The sequence below is a fragment of the Seriola lalandi genome, unplaced genomic scaffold (genome assembly GCF_002814215.2).
Source record: "Seriola lalandi dorsalis isolate HSWRI2012SDOR001 ecotype SW California unplaced genomic scaffold, Sedor1 jcf7180002054692, whole genome shotgun sequence".
NCBI lineage: Eukaryota > Metazoa > Chordata > Actinopteri > Carangiformes > Carangidae > Seriola > Seriola lalandi.
Genome location: NW_019525245.1, coordinates 2,795,930 through 2,812,909, shown reverse-complemented (window position 1 = coordinate 2,812,909; position 16,980 = coordinate 2,795,930). Strand labels below are relative to the sequence as shown.

Here is a 16,980-nt window from a genome sequence, read left to right as displayed (position 1 = left end):
GAAACTGCATTGAATCCTCTCTAAATATTCAGGAAATAAAGCTTTTCAAAACTTTTTTTTATGAAAGACTTTATGTTTAATTTATCTATTTGACAATATTGACATAAATCAGGACATAAATTGACCATAAAGCTGATTATAAAATTGAATTGGCTACTTTTTATTTTCATTGAAAAACTATGAAGTTTTTACATACAGTGTTCTCCGGCAAATACAACCACAGACTGAGCTGGTAGAAACTCTGGTGTCCTGGACAGGTCTGGAGTGGCTAAATGCAGAGGAGGGCCACAGGAACATATTGTACAAGCTCTCCTGCAGACTATTGTGAAGAGGTGAATGCTGCTCCTCTGGAGTGAAAGAAAAGTCAACGGATGTCCAGAAAACTCATGTATCTGACACACAAAGCTGGTGTGCAAAAACAAACTGACATCAACAAGTGCACTCACACAACATACAACATACGACTGGTACCATATGTGTTGTTTATTGCCTGAGCATCAGACTTCTCAGTGGAAGTCAAGTGGATCTAAGATTGACATCAGAACTATCCTGTAGAGAAGACACGCTACTTTCTTCTCTTCCCTCCTGTGCCTTATTATCATTCGTTGAGGATGATGTTCATGCTATTTCTAACAGCTACTGACCATAAACTATATTTATGAAACTTAATTTTTATGCCGGCCTCATGGGTTATGAGCTACCTCCTTCATTCAATACTTAAACTGGTGATCCATCAACATTTGAATGAGATCCCTGGAGAACTCTCTTATCTCCCTGCTCACTCAATTAACCAACAGCTGTCAGACACTGAAACTCCCTTTTGTTCATAAAATATTCATATTCATACTGTCTGCTATTTTGAGATATCGAGAACACAGTGACTGATAAAAATGTAAGAAGTGCAAAAGTGAATCAATAGACATCAGTTATAGTAGAAAGGGTAATTAAATTAATTTTATTTCTGTTATTATTGTTGCTGGAGTTGCTGTTCTACACTGAATGCTTTATTTTCTTCCAAGATATCTTCAAAGACTATTTAGTTCCTCTTTGAAGCTGGATCAAAGCTACAAATACAATCTGAAACATAATGACTTTGTGAAAGCCTTCAGTCATTTAGCCTCTAAAAAGATCACATATAACTTTATCAGACTGCCAAGGCAAGAGAAATGCGTCAAAAGGTTATGTGGTGATGCCAAACAGCCTCGCTGTTTCCAATGGAACTGCTTTAGTCCAGATGTAAACTGTTCACAGTGACGTCAACTATCCGTGAATACTGACTCTGGAAAGAGAGGTGCCTGTCTTTATGATGTAGGCAGAAATCTAAGATATGTGATGTTTATCTCAAAACCAAACCAAAAAGGCTAAAACTATCTGCCTAACTAGATACAACAAGAGATAACAGAGTATCAGACCTGTTTTTAAAATGGAAAATGAGCAAAGACCGGCACTGACTCAATCATAGAAATTCTCAGATGCATCTGACTCTGATGTCTGATTGCACAACAGGGTTCTGAATTGATTGCCTATGATTGGGTAATGTAATCATACAGTAATAGTATATGTAGCGTGTTTCACTGGATTGCCTTTTACCAAATAGATTTATCTGCATAAAAGGGAAGTTTGCCTCAATAACTTCTGTTTATTTGATATGACCAAACAAAATATCGTATATCAGCTACATCTCCCTTCATTTCATTGGACCTCCTGGCCGTCCCACCATTTCCTGCCTGCACCTTGAGGTGATGTGGCATGTCTCTGCAAATCAGAGGGCAGTGTTCAGGTTCAATCTCCTGCAGAAGGGCTCATTGATTTTGTAATTATATTCTCAGTATTCATGGCTGCTGGCAGACACATCTTTATTATCAACACAGAAACAAACTCAGTTGTTTTGTCTGCAATAAATATCACAGAAATAACTGAGTATTCCTTCACATCTTGAAAGGCATATATCATAAAGATGTCACTGGAAACATATTGAAGCATTTCTAAATGATTAACCAGTGTACTACTAATATCGAACTAGTAGACTGCCATGTGTAATTATATGTCCCAGTACAAAGCTGCTTACAACCAAATAAATGTAAATGAAAGTGGTTTCAAATAAGTTTCCAGTTGGTTAATTGGCAAATAATTTGATCGATTTTCATTTGTGGTATTAAAGTAGTCATTACATTTTACCAGTTACACAGGTTTGTTTTGTTTATACACTTCCTGGTGGGGGGCAATTTTGAATTCAAGACATTGGTTTGTGTTGTGTTATTTAATAGAAAAATGACTTCACCCCGTGCAGTTTTTACATTTGTGTTGGCTGTAAAGTGCTGGCATGAAAACCATTAAAACAGAAAGTACCCCACCAGGTGTTGTATATATGTTACTACACAACATAACACAGTGAAACCAATAAACAGTGGGACTTGAATTACAGCAATTGAGAAGAAACATATGCAACAGGCCTTTTTTTCAACTGGGAGGAAAATTGCAGCTGTTACTAAAATTAACAATGGCTCAGTAAGTCTCAATGTGCAGTGACAGTGAGCACACATGCACAATATTATCATTCTTTCTTTTTTTTTTTTTTAAACCCATGCATTTCCCACTGTGATGTTTAAAATTTGTCTTTTGTGGAAAAGTCCTAAAATATTTAACAGGTGCTAAACATTAATATTAATATAATTAATAATTAATATTATTAATGTTAATATTCCATCAAGATTATAATTTTTTAAAATATAAACAAAAAACACAGGAAATATTTTACTTAGAAAATAGTAGCTCCAAAACAAGTCTTTGTAAACCCACTGAATAGAGATGGAAATTTGTTGATACACTTTGAACTAACCGTCTTTGCTTAAATAACCAGTAGTTTGACTTGTCAAACACATATGCCATTAAAAATAATATTTAACTAAAGATTGATTTTGAATTGAATTGATTGAACTGATTTTTATGGGGGAACATTTCTTTAAATTTCTGATGAATGAATGAAAGAACTAAGTTAACCTCTACTGTCTGTAACAGTAGAACAAGTAGATTGTACTCATCAGCACCATTTCACAATAGATTCTTAGAAGTTAGCTTCGTTCCCACATAATACAAGACAATAACAACAGATACTCAATGACTACTTTATTAAAAAATAACATTTAATACGCAATGATACAACACTGTACAGTAGAGTGTGTGCAGGGGGAGCAAAGATGTCCCAGAGAAGACTGTGAGTGAAGGGTTGCTGGTCAGCTGTGAGGACGTGCTGTAATTGTCTCATGCTGCATTCATCACATATAGAGGGATAACTTGGGCAGGACTTGGCATCTTAAACAACAACTGAGCTCTGACACAGTCTGAAGTTCAATTATTTAGTTCATTTTTATTTTTTTCTGCAAGAAGCAGGGACAAATTAGAAATTAAAATGGGAAAACTGACAAACCCTGAGTTTCTGACTTTTATGATAGCTGGGTTAAGTCAGATGTTTGTATTTCTGGTAACCCTCATGTTATGAATGCAGCATTAGTCCTGAGAGGAGAAAGGTAACTGTAGGGTCTACTGTTCAGGGGTGGGGTCAGTCCAGGATTAGCAGAGGAAGTACCTGATTCCTTGATAAACAGACCATCACTTCTGAAAATCAACCACAGCTGAGGCCACTCCATGAAATACCTCATATGTGAATGACTACTGTGGTGGAAACACAGGTGAACGTAAATCTTTGCAGACTGAGAGCCCTGAAAAACCACAGATAAGTTCAGCTAATACTGTATGGCCCCATTATAGAGTGAATTTCTGCATCATCTTGGATAGATGCTATAGTGCATGTCATTTTTTAAAAAAAGACAACATTCCTAAATGTACGGTAAATTGAGACTAGTGGTATTTTACAGAACATCACATTATTTCACAAAATAGTGGAGCAGTCTCACAATAGATTTGTCCATATTTCAATGGACAACATGAAGCACTGACGATGTGAGATGGCAGTATTTAGCTCTGCAACAATGTAACAGCACTGAGAAAAAAATGAAGATAATGTTAAAATAATGACTAAAAAAACTGAGATAAGTGCCGGATCAGACTCCTCTTTGTAAACCAGTCAAATCCAGTCAATCGAGGCATTTCACTAGCTTTTTGTTGGCCTAAATTTTGTGTAACTTTTTAAAATTGCTTTATTTAAAATTGCTACATAAGAAGACCTACTGGCAGTGTTAGACCAATCCAGAAAACAATTCAGGCCATCAATCCTCCAGTTAAGAAAGAAAATATAGATGATTTCACACATGTGGCGACTCATAATTTTAGGTCCAAAAATAATGTTTACAACATAGATGTCGAGTGTGAATTTATGGATATGAAGTGACTGGCTGATAATAAGCCGTGACTGTGCTGAACATTGTTGCATTTATTAATGCATCTCAGTTTCAAGGTATGTGTGGAAGACTTCATCATGCTAATTATATGACTAAGGAAAGGTTAGATTATTCAGAAAAGCTAGCTAATAACTCAAATTGTGTCTCAGAGATTTATTACTCAGTGACAAGTACAAAATTAAGTAAATGACATACTAAACTGGCTAATACAAATTCTATTGAGGGACTATGGCGTGGAGAAGTATTAGATTAGATAAAAAAAAATTCTCTAAGAGCTGCAGAATCCCTAGTTCTTAGGAAGTAGGAAGAAAAAAAAGCCTTGTCTTGATGGCAGCGATATTAGCTTTTTGTAGAAAAGTTTCCCACATCAATATGATTCACAAACTGAGTTGTTTAACAACACACCTGCATCATTGCCCTGAGAAATATGTTCCCTCACGGCTATGGGTCTGGAGATGCCTTTTGATTTTGTCAGAACGGCTGAAGCACTTGCCACACACGGGGCAACTGTATGGCTTCTCCCCTGTATGGATCCTCATGTGTACCTTCAGGTGAGCCATTTGTGTGAAGCCCTTTCCACAAATCTGGCAGCGGAATGGTTTTTCTCCCGTGTGGCTACGCTGGTGCTCCTGGAGTCTGCCAGAGGAGCTGCAGCATTTCCCACATACACCACAGCGGTAAGGTTTTTCCCGTGTGTGCACTTGTACATGCACATGCAAGTGGCCGATGTGACTAAAGGCCTCACCACAAACCTTGCAGCAGAAAGATGACATGTGGCCTTGTAGGGGGGATTTCTGATGGGGGCAGTCCACAGCATTAGCTCCTTGGTTGCGCATATGAGAAGCCTGTGCTCTGTTAGCTCCAGTTCCAGTTCCCTTAGCACCAACCATCTGTCCTCCATTCTCCACCCCAATAATGTCTATGTTGTTCTCATTTGAGCAGTTTGGGTTGACTGGTGCGAGAGGCTGGGCACCGCTGTTGGAAGAAGTAGAGCCTCTGTGGCCTCCTCCACTCTCTGCCTTCACATGCCTCGAGGACCCTCGAGAGCCAGGATCCCTCTCTCTGTTCTCCACACCTTGACTCTGAGGGAGGTTGGATGTATGGGGGCCATCCTGGGGATATTCATTTCCAACACGTGGAGGAGTGAACATGTTCTCTGGTGTGCTGCAGGAGCCATGCCCACGAAGCTGATCATCTCCTTGTGTGGCCCGGAGATCTCTTTTATCCTTAATCTGAATGGGAATACGCTCCTCATGCCCCATGCTGGGACTCCATTCGCGCCTTGGATGCTCACCATCCTCCTCGTCCAACAGCGCCATGGATGGGCGATCTAAAAACACAACAGGAGGAAGAAGTTCAGCTAAAAATGTTAACTCCACTGTAGGAAACACCGCTGTGGCACAGCCCAACTCTGGTTGAACTAGTTCACAGTTCACAACATAGTTTGCTTAATAATGGATATATTTACGTATTAAAACTGACTTGGAGTTTAGGTGTAGTTGAAGACACTGGGGATAGACTGTAAAGCTGTGGCAGAGGCAATGGTAACTGCAGCGTACTGTAAAACATCCCTTTACCAGACAACCTTTTCAATCAAAGGATCAAAGAGCTGAACTCCCTGCTTTGTTAACTCCAACTAACAGAAACTGTTTTTAATAGAATCATTGCAGCTGTGGTGACAACATGCCTAATGAGCCAGAGTTTCCCCCAGGAAACTGTTAGATACACTCAAATATATGACATTTGCTGTGCATAAAAGCACATAACCCATTTTCCCATGAGGGTTAATGCTTTATTTCATAAAAGTGCACTATTTTTTTATGTTAGGACGTCTTACTTTAAGGATGTCTTAATATCAGGCAGGTGGCCCAACTTGGCTATGAAGCAGTCCAAGAAATCCTGAGTAACTATTTCAAAGTCAATCACACTGTATGCCAAGCCTATATAAAGTGTTCACCCTCTTGGACCCTTAAGTGTTGTGTTACATTAACTTACAGCAGCTATGGGTTTTTTCTCGACACTGCCAAGAATAAGAACTGATATTATGTGAAGAAAATCTGTACCAATTAACTGAAATTAAGAATACATTAAGTATTTACAGTCACAATAACTAATGGCAGCTTTGGCAACAGTTTTGCAGCAGTTTCAACTGTAGGTCTACAAGGAGGTGGATGTTTTAAGATTAGGAGTAAACAAACAATATAACACAACGGCGCACAGTGTGTATTATTGGTTAGCTGTAGCGTTCGCAACTATCTGCTATTGTCAAGTAAATCGTGAATTAGTAGAATGACTATATCAACATTCACACAAGAATTCAGATGTAGCTGAATGCTAACCCGGGTGTAAGCTTTTCGGCTAACCTAGCTGGCTGGCTAACGAACAAAGGTTGCTAACGCGCTAGCCGCTCCACAACAACAGCAGCTAACGTCAACTAGCTTGCTAACGGCTAAAGTTTACTTGTTCAGAAGTGGGGCCGTATTATGTTGACGCCATTTATTGCATTGTTATAATTGCCCTATAAGCAGTCACTTTCACTTCAGTACCTACTGCCAACCCACAGACTCGACTGGTCGGACATAAGCTGCATCGTTAGCTTTCAGCCGAGCTAACCTGGCCATATTTCAATTCCAGCGTCTCGCAGCCTGCGTCTCAGATGGTCGTTCTCCCGCTCCCTGATTGCTATCTCCTCCTGGTACTCCAAAATCGTGTCCTCGACAGACTTGTAAATTTCCTGCGCAGCAAGCATGAGACGCTCAGTCAAAAAGACGTTTAAAAACTGCAGTTTGGTCATTTTCTTGGGTCGCACGGAGCTCTTGCTATCATCCAAAATGGACCAAAAAAAGATGCTCGACCCAATCACGTGACCCGGAGTTGTCTCGTCTTCTTCTTCTTCGCCCTCTCCTTCCACATGTTTCCCCCCGAAGATTTTCTGTGACCCCACGTTTTGTGATACATGTTCAACAGTTTCAGTCTTGGCTAACTCCCTTAGTGGTCTCGGTATTTCGTAGTGGCAGAGGCGGGTGGTTTGGGGTTAGTTCAGATTAAGGTGGGGAAATACCGTTCAGATCTGATTTACAGATTATAGTGTAACACCTGCTGCTCTCACGGTGGCACAGCAATATACACTAAGATGAAAGGTGTAGCATTTAGAAATCTGCAACAAATGTGACAACAAAAGTGGCACCATATTTTGCACAAATGTCCTAATCGTGAGAGATCTATAGGTTATTTTTGTCATATGGCTGCAAATTATAGTTTTCATTGTCACATTTGTGTTGGACAGCATATAAAGGCTGTTTCTTGAAAAAAAAAAACGTATACACATACATAACTTATCATTACATTGTCAACATCATTCTCAAAAATTCAGAGTGCATCAGACAAGTAGAAAGACACAAAAAGAAAATGGGCCATGGGTTGGCATCAAGCTTAGTAATAAAAAGACAGTTTAAGTATGTGGGTTATTAGTTTAAACAGGTGCTTCTCACTTTTAAAGCAGAGAATGTCAGCACAAGGGGACATCCCAGTGTAAGCACCCACTGAATACCGGTTCTGACATTGGTCTTACTGCATGGAGCCCTAACAAAGAATTCTGCATCTCTGTGTGAAAATGTACTGTCTGAGTAATAGAAGTCCCAAATATAAACACCTCGGTATGGCATCTAACTACATGACACACTCCTGTGGCCAGCACTTACACCGTTTGAGTATAGTGAGTCGATCATACTGTATAATATATCATGAACACCACTGATGGACACCAACTTTGCAGTACTCAAGAGTTCATAATCTTAAATTATGAAATTAGAGTTTCACTCCAATCAAGCACCCAGTCATCAAAATATAAAACAAACTAAAATGTAAAATAAAGTACAAAATAGGCAATATCAAATTTAAGAACAATGATAAATATGTCAGTAAATTATACCTTCAAATTATTTCCCAACAATTATGTGTTTGTTTTTAACCACCAATTAATTCTTTACTGGAAAATCTGAAGGACAGTGTCATTTTACTTGATTTAATATAAGCTAATTAAGAATTTTTTGTTTTTTTTATTTTTTTGTAATAAATACATAAAATGAGAGCATCATCACGTGCATTGTTGTACTTCACCAGAGAGTATCTTTGACTGAACTCTCTCCGGATGAACATAAACACTCCGGCTCGGCAGGTGGCGCAACATCAGCTCCTCTCAGGCAGAAGCGGAAGTGACAAAACCTCACACTTGTGCAGTCCTCCACGTGTGAGAGCACTTCAGTCACATTGGCAGGTCCTCAACAGCACCATGAAGCGACCGAGTAAGTAAACACAAATAACGATGTGCCAGTAATGTATGAGCTTATTAAGAACGAAAAAAAAACTTTGAGACTACTTTATCGTTCGGTTAATCCACCTAGCTTAAAAAGCCAACTGCTAACAGCCGCCACTGTTTGCTCTGTATTAGCTTCGTCTTTAGCCAATTGTTCAACCGACGATAAACTGCTTTATTTTTGCCTGCAGAGTTAAAGAAAGCAAGTAAGCGGGTCTCATGTTCCAAACGTTATAAAATACAGAAGAAGGTAAGTGTCATTTAAGTTATGTTTTACGTTTACAGCTTAATGGAGGATAAGGCCTGTATGAACGAGACCAGATTACTACGGCTACTATTTTTTCTGTCAAACTCATTTTTCTGCCGACAAGAATTTGAGTTACATGCTTGTGTTTGGTATTTAGGTCCGGGAGCATAACAGAAAGCTGAGGAAAGAGTTGAAGAAGAAAGGAGTGAGCAAACGAGTGAAGAAGGACCCCGGCGTGCCCAGCAGTGCTCCCTTCAAAGAGGAGGTTCTCAGGGAGGCAGAGGAGAGGAGGCTAAAGGTTGGCAGTCATGCAGTTTATCACAATAATGATCCTGTATAAATGTAGTGTTACCTCTCAGACTAATTAATGGAGCTCATCCGGACTCTATAACTCCCCAAGATGCATCTGGGGAAACAGGGCCGGCCAATGCACTTCTATGTCCTTGTGTTGCTACAGTTGTAAAGAAAATATATATATTGTGTGTGTATATATATAATTGTATAACATTTTTTTAAACCAAATTCCTATCCCACAGATTGAAGAAGAAAAAGAGAGAAAGAAACAAGCCAAAAGAGAGGAGCGAGCCCAAAAGAGGAAGAAGGAAAAGGAGGTTGCAAGTAAAGATCCTGAACCTAAGGCCAAGAAGGCTCGACAGGTAAAAGGAAAACACTGCAGTCATCTGTAATATCGAATTTTAATAGTTTTAATATGGACCAAGTTTAATTTATTCGTCTCATTTACAAAGGATGAAAATGGAAAGAATTCAGAGAAACACACTGCCCCAGACAAGAGTTCAAAACAGTTCCTTTGTGGTGAATTAAATAAGGTAGGCCAACCCTATTTGTTTTACAGTAAAAGAAATTGCTTTAATGCTCTTAAAAAACTCATGTCAGTGCTCAATATGATCTCCCTCTCCTCAGGTAATTGATGCATCCGACGTAGTAATAGAAGTCCTTGATGCTCGTGATCCTTTGGGGTATAGGTGTCCACAGCTGGAGGAGGAGGTGCTGCAGAGGGAAGGCAACAAGAAACTGCTCTTGGTTTTGAATAAAATAGGTAAATGAACATGTTGCCATATTAAGTTATAGTTAACTGCACACACCTATTAACAGGTTTCTGGTCTATTCTGAATTTTAATTAAATGTAGATTGACTGTACTTTAAATTGTGTATTGTTAACCATTCTGTGTTGTAGACTTGGTACCAAAGGAGAATGTGGAGAGGTGGATACAGTGTTTACAAAAGGAGTTTCCAGTTGTGGCATTTAAAGCATCAACACAGATTCGGGACAAAACAGTGGTAGGAGGTGCATTTTACACACCAGTGATCATAAACGAATGTTTAGACCTTGAACATATAATACTTTATAGAAACACTTTTGCACTTTTGGACCCTCTGTTGCTCATCAAATCAGCCTCTGGATGTAGTCACCAACCTTTGTTTCAGCCACAAGCTTTTGAGCTAAAGCCCCTTCTAAACCCTATTTTGATGACTGTATGTTCACTCTATCCTTATTTTTTTAATAACATTTGAACTTTTATAGTCAGAATTTGAATGAATTGCAATGCAAATTACTGAGGGATAAATAATTGAAGATTAAAGGCACAGTATCCAAATTTTCCTCATGAAGTTGAAATGAAGTTTCACCCCCCATCCTTTGTTCAAACTGTCAGTCTGACCAGCCTCTTTAAAACTGTTTCACAGAATGCAGATAAACTGGATTTGCTTGATTACTTAGAAATAACTGCTGTTAATGCTGCGTCTGTATGTCAGTGAGATATGGAGGACTGAGAAGGTTCAGCAGCTTGCGTTGTGCTGCTGTAACTGGTTAAAACCTCCAAGAGTAACAAACAAACAAACCACCAGATTTATCGGCTCTGTCATAAACAGAGTTGAGTGTGTGTGTTTGTGAACAAAACTAAATCCAATAGTTTGTTAGTTAGTTATTTGGAAAAAAATCTATTTATAACTATTTATATGCTGTATTATTAAGACACTTGAATTACATTTAAAAAAAACCCCAGTCTTTATTTGTGGATGGTACTTAAAAGTAATTTTACTTGTCTGGGTCGGTCTTGATCAGCAAGCCAAGAAGAGCAGGATAGTGGCCTCCAATGAAGTCCTGGACAAATCCAGAGGAGCTACCTGCTTTGGAATCAGCTGCCTCACTGAGCTCCTCACATCTTATGCGGCTAACACAGAGAAGGAAGCGTCACTCAGAGTGGGCATAGTTGGTAAGCACAGCTTCTCTTGGTCTAAAACAACAAAGTGACTTTCTTTGACATTGTGTTCCATCAGCTCGGTTTAGATGACTTATTAGTATTATTGTTATTTCTATAGTTATATACTGTCTTGTGCAGCTTTGTGGTATGGCCATAATATATTGTTTTCCGTTTTCCTGTTTCTTTGTTTGTTCAAAGTACATAGTCTGAATCTTAAGCTTTGACATAATCTTCTTCTACCCTCAGGTTTTCCTAATGTGGGAAAGAGCAGTCTGATCAACAGTATGAAGGGGATCCTGGCCTGCAACACTGGAGTCAAGAGAGGTATCACAAAGTGAGTGACAAATAAGGCTCAAAACTACAGCGTTTTCTCTATCGCACTGAATATTTAGCAGAATTCTCTATCACATCTTTGAGACATCATGTGAATTACTGATAATGTTTTTACAGTTTATGCCCATGGTCAATTGTTAACTCTTACCAACCTTGCAGATCCATGCAGGAGGTGCACATCTTAAAGAATGTGAAGCTAATAGACAGCCCCGGAGTCGTGGCATCGCCATCCAACCCACCGGCCTCTATGGCTCTGAGGAGCTTGCAGGTGGAGGAGGGCCAGGAGAGTGTGCTGGAGGCTGTCAGGACTCTGCTCAAACAGTGTGACAAGACTCAGGTAGGAAGAGTTTCCATCACAAGAGAGATGTGTCGTGTAAACTGAACTAAGATGGATTAGGGTATTCTCTTGGAAATGAAATGGATAAAGGAATGTAATCTGTCTTCACTGTTTCAGATCATGCTTCAGTTCAACATCCCCGACTTCAGAAACTCTCTGGAGTTTTTAACATTGTTCGCCAAAAAGCGTGGTTATCTGCAGAAGGGTGGTGTCGCTAACACAGAGCAGGCAGCCACAGCTTTCCTTGCTGATTGGACAGGGTGAGTTTGTGTTTACCTAAAGGGTTAGGAAGGATGGGCAGCTGCAGTGCATCAGTATGGAAATGAGGACAAAATGCAATTCGGAATTTCACTATGAAGACTTCTAATCCAACTCTGATCCAAACACTGTGCCTGGAAAACTGCAAATATGTAAATATAATGAAGTGTGCGAAGTGCTTCATGCCTTGCTTGATCTTCATCTTGACTTGTTTGTCTCCGCAGAGCCAAGCTGAGTTACCACTGTAAGGCACCAGAGAACATCAGCCTCCCTGCATACCTGTCTGACAGCGTGGTCAGCGACATGCAGAAAGGCTGGGATCTAACCAAACTGAAAATGGACAATGAGGAAACTCTGAAAGGTACTTGCATGTAATTTGAATTATTTCGATGAAGATTTGGTCAAGTTTTATTGAGGCTGTCAGGACGTTTGAGTCAGTAATGGATGATTTTTTTCATGCTGTAGTTTGTGATGTTGACTAATATGCTTTAAAAATGTCTGCAAAAATCATCCATATGGGCTTTTTAGACTCCATAGGCACTTTGCAGTTATAGCCACTGCATTGTTCCCTCGTCCCATGTCTTAGTCCAGATCACTGGGCCTGGAAAAAAAAAAAAAAAAAAAAAAAAATTTAAATTAACATCTTGCCCACTACTGGGCTTTTACACTGTGGACTTGTCAATGTATTTTAATAAAAACTATGCAGCCACTTCTGTGTGTGTTGCTGAAAACAACTTTTGCTCTTGTAGGTGTCAAATTTCCAAACCAGGCCAGCAGTATAAGCTTCATCTCTAAAGGCCCGACTGCAGGCTTGCTGAGCGCAAGCGACATCACTGAAGAAAAACCTGGTCCTGCAGCCACAGAGAGTGAAACTATGCAGAATGATGAGGTAATTGTATATATTTTTCTCTCTTGGAGAACTTTCAGGCAATACAGCTGCTTCAAATAATGCTAGCAGCCTGACCAAGCATGGAAATGAGGACAAAAATGCAAGTCTTGATTTGTTTGTGAAGACTTCTAATCCAACTCTGATCTTGCTGGCTGGACATTTTTTTGTAAATCACTCTATCTGGAGGATTGCTGGAATTTTAATAGCTTCACCATCTGTTTTTCTTCCAGCCTGAACAAACAATTGAGGAGCCAGATAAAACGGAAGAACCGGAGAAACCACAGAACGCGTCACTCAGAAGTAAATTCTTTTTTCTTTTAATTCCTTTAATTTCTTCATTTCTAACATCTACACTCAGTAGGTCATATTTTTACTTCTTGTCTCATCTTTGCAGAAAAACCCAACAAGGTGCAGTTCCAGTCTGTCCCCATTGACATCAGCCTTTCTACAGCTACAACAGATGATGCGTATGACTTCAACACAGATTTTAAATGAGCTTCGCCTCTGAACTAGCACCTGTACTCACATGGTCTGATGGGGGTACAGACCTGGACTTATCACCATACAGTACATATGGAATCACTGTCAGGATGCCTTTGACCATCTCTGCCTGTCCTGCTAGTTGACTGGTTTCAGACTAGACTTACACTAGTCTAGTTAAATGTATGGCCTTCCCTCAATGCTGAAACCTGGAAGACAATGGGACGGTTTTCCAGATAAGGACTAACCTTTCACCTAGACTACATTTTTCACTTGATAATATTGAATTTTGTTTGTCTGGGGCTGATCACTGTCCAGGAAATGGACACAGTGTCTGTTAGATGGTTATGTATTTAATCACTGACTACTTCTTCCTTTATGTCCACAGGTCATTTGTAATATCTTGTGTCAATGCAGAATAATGTATATAGATGACTTTCTATAAATGTAATAAACCCTCTACAAAGCCCACCTCTTAATGTATCTTTCCAAAACCATGAATTTAAAACTGCTACAACAATCACTACAGCTGAAACTGTTATACTGAAGCAATATTTTAACATTTGCTTTCAATTATTTATGTTCACTTATTTTACTTCCGTTTCAAGGCACTTTTGCAGAGAGCAACTCCATGCAATCTTGAAAATAGCAAAACTTGAAAAACACCAGATTTATTAGATAATTGGAAAATAAAGTCACAAGACATAAATGATTAAAATGTAAGTTTTATTTCATGTACTGTACAAAAGTATTTACACCAACAAGGTGAATGCATTTCGTCACGTATAAAAATCCTGACAATGACGTGGTGAAGTGTGAAAATTTGTGCAAACATTATGTTCTTCAGTTTCTGCTGAGGTGCAGTTTGCGTAGTGGTCTGCGTATAAACTCAAGAGTCAGCCACACTAACAGCAGGAGAGGCAGTACTGTACTGAATTACTGTTCATTTATGGCAAACTTACTGATCGTTGGAGCATCCTTAACCTGACTGAGATTAACTCGAGTTGTATTGGATTACTTACTATAATACTTTATATTTGTGGGTGTCATACAGAGTAGTGGGTTTTTAGAGGGAATAGACTTAAATGGCATTTTTGTCTAATTTTGATGGAAATGCTGAACTGAGCGCAGACTGTTAAAAGGTGTTAAAACTAGGGTCTGATAAATAAACAGGTGCAATTAAGAACAATAAAATTCATCACTTTTCCACAGGAAGTACTGAATTGAGGTAACATCTAATAGCGTCTGCGTGGTTAATATAATTACAATTCAGACTGAGCTGATAACCCTGATGGGCACCTTTTTGAAGCAGTTATAATCTGTGGGGCCAACTGTGCAACACAATTATATCTGAGGTAACTCCAAAACAATTTAGTATTAAAATAAAGCAAATTGGTCATTAAATAGCTGCATGTAAACATACCCACTCAAGTCACAATGACTTTGGCAATGATGGCTTAAGTTGTACATGGTGATCTTGGCATGTTGTCACAAAGTATCTCATTACTGCTGACTGGGACTGACGCATACATTTCTATTAAGGTCATAGTGTTCAGATGCCACACCTCTTCAATGATGTTCAGGACAAAACACTGCTCATATAGGGAGGAAAATAAAGTCTATACCTCTTCAGCAAAACAGTTTCAATAGTTAATCGGAATATTCTGAGAAATGTGAGTCAAAGCAATCTCAACGGCACTCAAGGGCAACAATATGATTCACTGGGTATAGAAAAATTCTGTGTGTTCAAAGGAAAATGAGAGTACACAGGTTTGCATGTTCAGAGGATAATATAGCAGATGTCAAACACAGGGCTGGCTAGTGAAGAAGCCTTACTTTGTTCCTGAGATATCACACGACGAGGTCCTGCTGGGTCAGGGCTGGTTTGGTTGGTCTGAAGGTTCCTGATGCACATTTTTCAGTCTAGTTGTCCCCTGCGTGTCTTCGCACAGGATGAAATTTTCCTGTGGGGTCTGGAATGAACCACTTGTCCCACACATCAGAAAAAGAGGATGTCCTCCCCCAGGGCTTATAGTGTCCATTCCAGTGGAGGAGTTTGGCAGCTTTTACAAACTGTGGGGAGTAGCGGTTTCCAGCACCTGTATTGCCTGGAAAACAAAGGTCAGCCATTAAATGACAATTTACATTTGTGCTATACTGTCCGTTGTATTTGTTGTCAAAAACATTGAATTATGCAGGAATCACCTAGTATTGCAGTTACAGATGTATACCTTCGAAAAATTGTTATTTTTGTATGAATCATTATTTCTTGTAACTAGAAAAGTTGCATCCTTTACAAAGAATGGAGCTTCCAAAATCAGTTATACTTTCTGGTGGAATTAAACTGACCAGATGGTTATACAACAGCAAAATGACATCAATAAGAAAAGAGCTCAACATTTAGTAAAGGAATAGTCCAAGATTTTATGAAACATGCTCATTTGCTTTCTTGCTGTGAGCACTGATACCACTCGCATATCTGCCCATTAAAAATGATGCTATTTCTTTAAAAAACCTTCAGAAGGTTTCTCAAGTTAGTCATGCAGCACAAGTCATATGTAGCTACTCAGCCAGTATTGACATTCACAAGAACGTGAGAGTACCGTGACTTTTAACTTTGACCTCCAAAATCTAATCCGTTCATTCTTGAGTCCAAATGGACATTTGTAACAAATTTGAAGGGATTCCCTTGAGGAGTTCTTGAGATATTGTGTTCACAAGGCCAAAACCGTATTTTGTGAGGTCAGTGTGACCTTTGACCTTTGACCACAGAAATCTAATCAGTTCATCCTTGAGTCTGAGTGAATGTTTGTGCCATATTTGAAGAAATTCCCTCAAGGCAATACTGAGATATTGCATTCATGGATGGACAGATGGATGGACGGACAGACAACCAGAAAACCTAATGCCTCTGACTGCAGTTATTGCCGGCATGGAGGCAGAAATATTCTTCTAGTTTTCTATCAGCACTTAACCAGAACTTACCAAGGTGCCTGACGTGCCACATGGGGTCGATGTTGGAGTGACGTTTGTAGAAAACAATGAGGAGAGGAGGAGTAGTGATACTCTCTGCCAGTGTTTTACTGTACAGATCCTCCCTGGGGAAACAAACAAAATTTAGCTTAATGCTAACAGAAGGAGTGCACTGGATTCAAATTTTGTTTAATTACCGTAATACACAAATAATTCTTAATTTTTCCTCTCGGTTGTCTAAATTTAGCAAAAAAGACTGTCTCATATACACCCTTCATTTCACCATTGTGAGTAACTTACTGTGTGTTAAGCTCCATCCAGTGCTCCAGCCGCCCGGTGATGTTCTGGATCTTCCACTCAGTCAGGTTGGCGATGATGACACCGGGGTTGAAGGAGCATGTGTTGGCCCTCATTCCCAGCTTCTTGATAGCCGCCTTCTTGAAGTCCAGGAAACCTATATAGTTATTCTATTGAAAAAGATTAATTATGTAGTCAAGTGTCACCATCTTCTACAAGAAATATTCTACACATGATGTAAAAAAAAAAAAAAAAAAAAAAAAAAAAAGGA

At 39.2% G+C, this 16,980-nt stretch overlaps 3 protein-coding genes and 2 non-coding genes across 8 annotated transcripts; 3 read left to right on the top strand and 2 right to left on the bottom strand.

Moving 5' to 3' along the window:
- Positions 1 to 3,111: 3,111 nt before the first annotated feature.
- On the bottom strand, positions 3,112 to 7,337 carry LOC111667882 (uncharacterized). Of its 4 annotated transcripts, none has more exons than XM_023423739.2 (2): positions 6,972 to 7,337; positions 3,112 to 5,688 (listed from the first exon to the last, which is right to left on the bottom strand). In XM_023423739.2, the coding sequence occupies exons 1-2, from the start codon at positions 7,150 to 7,152 to the stop codon at positions 4,769 to 4,771; spliced, it is 1,101 nt and encodes a 366-aa protein (XP_023279507.1). In that variant the 5' UTR covers positions 7,153 to 7,337; the 3' UTR covers positions 3,112 to 4,768. The 4 variants fall into 4 exon arrangements, with proteins under 4 accessions (XP_023279507.1, XP_087034741.1, XP_087034739.1 ...); XM_087178615.1 differs by having other exon boundaries at positions 6,905 to 7,043; XM_087178613.1 differs by having other exon boundaries at positions 6,909 to 7,043.
- A 1,235-nt stretch (positions 7,338 to 8,572) lies between these two features.
- gnl3 (G protein nucleolar 3) lies at positions 8,573 to 13,910 on the top strand. The gene is made up of 15 exons (XM_023423629.1): positions 8,573 to 8,662; positions 8,865 to 8,923; positions 9,078 to 9,218; positions 9,457 to 9,576; positions 9,667 to 9,747; positions 9,842 to 9,977; positions 10,116 to 10,219; positions 11,004 to 11,154; positions 11,389 to 11,476; positions 11,635 to 11,812; positions 11,930 to 12,072; positions 12,295 to 12,431; positions 12,820 to 12,959; positions 13,190 to 13,259; positions 13,354 to 13,910. The coding sequence occupies exons 1-15, from the start codon at positions 8,650 to 8,652 to the stop codon at positions 13,452 to 13,454; spliced, it is 1,662 nt and encodes a 553-aa protein (XP_023279397.1). The 5' UTR covers positions 8,573 to 8,649; the 3' UTR covers positions 13,455 to 13,910.
- Positions 10,701 to 10,791, top strand: LOC111667894 (small nucleolar RNA SNORA47). The gene has a single exon (XR_002761694.2). It is a non-coding gene; the product is annotated as a small nucleolar RNA SNORA47 (small nucleolar RNA).
- LOC111667891 (small nucleolar RNA SNORD19) lies at positions 12,130 to 12,203 on the top strand. The gene has a single exon (XR_002761693.1). It is a non-coding gene; the product is annotated as a small nucleolar RNA SNORD19 (small nucleolar RNA).
- Positions 13,911 to 14,148: 238 nt separating the features above from the next.
- On the bottom strand, positions 14,149 to 16,898 carry glt8d1 (glycosyltransferase 8 domain containing 1). Its single transcript, XM_023423480.2, has 3 exons — positions 16,713 to 16,898; positions 16,425 to 16,537; positions 14,149 to 15,547 (listed from the first exon to the last, which is right to left on the bottom strand). Exons 1-3 carry the CDS (start codon positions 16,823 to 16,825, stop codon positions 15,363 to 15,365), a joined length of 411 nt encoding a protein of 136 aa, XP_023279248.2. The 5' UTR covers positions 16,826 to 16,898; the 3' UTR covers positions 14,149 to 15,362.
- Positions 16,899 to 16,980: the final 82 nt, after the last annotated feature.